The sequence below is a fragment of the Parasteatoda tepidariorum genome, chromosome 6, assembly GCF_982258835.1.
Source record: "Parasteatoda tepidariorum strain Cologne lab strain chromosome 6, Ptep-v5.0, whole genome shotgun sequence".
In the NCBI taxonomy this organism is placed as follows: Eukaryota; Metazoa; Arthropoda; class Arachnida; order Araneae; family Theridiidae; genus Parasteatoda; species Parasteatoda tepidariorum.
The window spans coordinates 26,771,375-26,775,455 of record NC_141760.1 but is presented as its reverse complement, the minus strand read 5'-3'; the positions used below and the strand labels follow the sequence as shown (position 1 = coordinate 26,775,455).

The 4,081-nt window shown below is 30.0% G+C and overlaps 1 protein-coding gene across 1 annotated transcript; it reads left to right on the top strand.

The window, feature by feature from the left end:
- Positions 1-1,879: 1,879 nt before the first annotated feature.
- Positions 1,880-3,271, top strand: LOC147807709 (degenerin deg-1-like). Its single transcript, XM_087166769.1, has one exon. The coding sequence runs from the start codon at positions 1,880-1,882 to the stop codon at positions 3,269-3,271; it is 1,392 nt and encodes a 463-aa protein (XP_087022895.1).
- Positions 3,272-4,081: the final 810 nt, after the last annotated feature.

The window sequence follows — 4,081 nt, the reverse complement described above, 5'->3', positions numbered from 1 at the left end:
AATTGCTCAAACAGATCCTTAGAAATCAAATTTTAAATATCTGACTGTCTTGAATTGTTTATTATTTTTTTTATTAGTATTTGTATAAATTTTATAGAAAATATTTATTAATAGTAATTATTAATAGTAATAAATATTTACTATTATTAATAGCAAATATTAATTAATAATAAATATTTATTATTTTTTATTAGTTCATGTAATAAAAATCTACACCATATCATGTTTTTAATTGCCCTGCTGTCGCTGCTGGCCTTCACCTCTTAAACTACCCTAAAGAAGAAGATTTATATTCATTTAATGCCACAGAGATAGCAAAGACTATTCAAGCACACCATGAGATATGATTCAATAGAGGATACGACACCAACTAACCAATAAAAGTCGAATAATTTTTTTATTGCAAGGTATACAATTTCGTATAGCATTTAAAAGAATGTAATATTAAATGGCAAAAAACAAAATTTGAGCGAAATCGGTCGCATAGTTCCTAAAAAATCGAATTCTGAAAAGAAAAAAAAAACGTACATATAAAATTCCGATTTCTCAGGAACTATTCAACCGATTTTTCTCAATTTTGTATTCTGCCACTTAAAATTGCATTTTTTAAAATAATGCAAAAATTTGTATACCTTACATTTCAAAATTTTTCGGCTGTTATTAGATAAAATGGTATAGATTTACAAAAAGTTACATTTTACATGGAATTATAATTAGATGAAAAGATTTTATGATTGGGTGCAAATTTTTTTTCAATTCTCTTAAAAAGTTCTTGAGACAGTTTGAAATACGCAAAAAGTAAAATTAACATTCAGAGATCCAAACTTTGGACCATTTTCCGGACCAAATTATTTGGACCATATATCACAGATTTCGGCTACTCCCTACATTTTTGGGGTCAGAAATCCGAATCTGACGAAAAAAAGGTATGTTTATTTAGAGTAAGTGCTGTCTCTATTCTTTTCTTGAATAAAAAAGCAAGCACTTTTATGACCGTTTTCTTCAAAATTATGTGTTTGAGGAGGAAAATCCCCTCAAACTCCCCCTTCTAGCTGCAACTAATCATATATTAGGAAGTTTCAATTCTTTAGCCCCTCAGAAAAAATTTAGCATTTAAAGCAATTTTCCTCATAGGGGAAGTATATATAATTCCTGATTCGTAACTACTATCACTGAATTAGTAAATTTAATATTTTTTTTTCTTCTTTTTTCAGATATTTTCTCTGCGGACTTCTTATAGCTCATGGCAATGAAAATAAAACAATAGTTTTGATTTATTAAAATGTGCAGGTGGAATTGTTTATTGGAGTGGAGGACTGTTGATTAACGAAACTAAATCCAAAAAATGTGACCGTGTATCCTCTGAAAAGTATCGAATTCTTGTAACTGTTGGAATAGGTTTAAAATAATCAATCAATTGCAATAAAAAACACTGGTACTTTATGACATCACCGAAAATATCTTTAAATCAATCGCTTTGGAAAAAAAGTAATTGTTTGCTTTCTGATAAATTAAAATGAATAGTTGAAATTGAAATTTAGAGTGCCAGACTAGTGACAAGGGAAAATAAAATCAAAACATTTAACAACAAGATTGAAGGAAATTGCGAAATCGCGTGCTAAAGTTTTTAAATGTGGGATGTAACTTACAATATTCATTCGCCATTTCTCTCAAGAATTGGCGAAATAAACTCCACTTAATACTAATGAAATGATATGAGAAAGCTATCTTTTAATGTCGCGACAAAGCCTTTAAGTTAATGGCTTTTAAAAAGAAAATAATTTTAAGATTTTTTTTTTTTTTGGTAAGCTAAGATGAAATGTTGAAACTGAATGTTATAGGAGAATATTGATCCCTCACTCAATAGTAAAGAAACAATATGGCAATGCTAACTCACATTGTCGTAGATAAAATCTTTAAGAAATCATCAATATACGCCATTGCTCGAATTGGATTTTCAAAATCAAACTATCACAAAATATTTTGGCTCCTCATATTAATAGTTGGATTATCTGGTTGCGCATACAAGACTCATATATTTTTTTCTGTTTACTTCGAATATCCTGTAATAGTATCTCTTCAAGAAAAACAAATTTCAGAATCAGGTTTTCCTGCCGTTACTATTTGTAACCTCAATCGAATGAAAGTGCTCTACGAAAGTTGCATTAATGACGACATAATGGAAAAGGGTTGCATTCCTTCTAGAGGCCAAGTGGGTGGTGATAAACCAGCAGATATAGGTTCTTATGGTAAGCAAGACATATCTGAACGACGCAGTCTACTATCTTGCAATGGTACGTTTAATAATGAATCTCTGTCAAAGCTGTATTTAATCTTCAAATATTTACGAATGAGCAATAAGAATCGAAGATTTGTAGGATATGAAGCATCAGAATTAGTGAAATTCTGCAGTTTTAACATGCAGTTATGTTCTTCAAAAGACTTCAAGTACTTTCAGAGTCTCAGATATGGTAATTGTTATACATTTAATAGTTCCAGCAAGTATGGTAAGAAGTATGTTACATTTTCTAAAACAGGATACAAAAGTGGATTGGAACTATTACTGAACTTGGGTTTAAATGAATACATGTCAACTGCTTCGAAATCTGGAATGAGAATCTCAGTTCATCATGCTTCAGAAGCACCAAACCCTGAAGTAAATGGCGTTGACATATATCCAGGGTTTGAAACATCGATTGTTCTAAAACAGATGGCCATTCAACGTTTGCCTGCACCATACAAAGACAGATGCATCCAGTACAACTCGCGTATTAATGAAAGCAGTGAAGAAGAATGCATGAAGCTATGCCTTCAAAAACTGAGTTTTGAAATTTGTGGTTGCATTGATCCAACTTTAATCCTAATTCCTGGAATGAAGCATTGTAATATATTTAACATGAGTGATATTTGTTGTTTGGATGGAGTTCAAGACAACACAACTCGAAAGGAATTACCATGTGACTGTCCGCCATCTTGTTATGCTGTTTCTTACAGCAACGAGATTTCAAAAGCACGTTTATCAAAGATTGATGGTATTTTGTGGAACAAATCAAAAGACAATTTTATGGACCATTACGCTCGTTTGAAGGTATTTTACTCCACTTTCACCCAAAATACTTTCAAGCAATTACCAATGTTTGAAGAATCTGAAATCTTCAGTCACTTAGGTGGTGAACTGTCATTGTGGTTGGGTCTTTCCCTGTTTGCCATTTTCGAAATAATGGAAGCTCTAATAAGTCTTATCAAAGCATATAAAGCCTCAAGTAATTAGAAACAAATAGCAAAAAAAATTCTACTGAAAGGTAACTTTTTAAATTTTCTTTGATGATTTTTGAGTTTTTCAAAAAATACCATCGAAATATATATGATATTTTAATAAAACATTTTTTTCGAAATTTAGGTGGGTTATACAGAAATATTTATGTAGAAGGATATAACAAGTTTTGCTTTATTGCATTTACATAATTTGAATGTATATAAGGATATTTATGCTAGAGAACTTGTTTTAGCACAAATAATTGCAAAACTTATGAAAAGATATATCGTTTTAGTCAGAACACGAAATAAATGCTGTGGAAATTTCGATAATAACTGAAGTACCATTTTAGAATTCACTAAACCCAAAAATCAACTTAAATATTTTTTTACGAATTTAAAGAACAATTTCCTACTTTTTTCTCGTTTATTTCTTTAGGTTTGCATGTGCAAATTCACACCTAATAATCCCAAATAGACAGGAAACAAAATTGTAGGAAAACTCCGCTTTATTTGCTAAGTCTTAAATTCTACTCAAGTTGTGTATTGAATTAATTAAAATACATAAAACATTATTCAATTACTTGTTTTAATATTCACATTTAAACGACTGAAATCGGATTCATGTGATGACTTGGGTCACAATATACATTATTAAAGAAAATTTGTAACACAAATTTCATCCTTCTGGGCTTAATAAATTTAAAATATAAATGGCTGACTGAAAAAACTCTGTTTCAATTTCCAATAAAATTAGTCAGATAAATGTTTCCATTTATTTCTCACAAAAAATTGCTTAATAGTTCAATAAAGCTGTCCCTTTGTT

What these genes read in the sequence shown, in the direction of transcription:
- LOC147807709 (XM_087166769.1), top strand. Translation starts at nt 1,880, where the DNA reads ATGGCAATGCTAACTCACATTGTCGTAGATAAAATCTTTAAGAAATCA.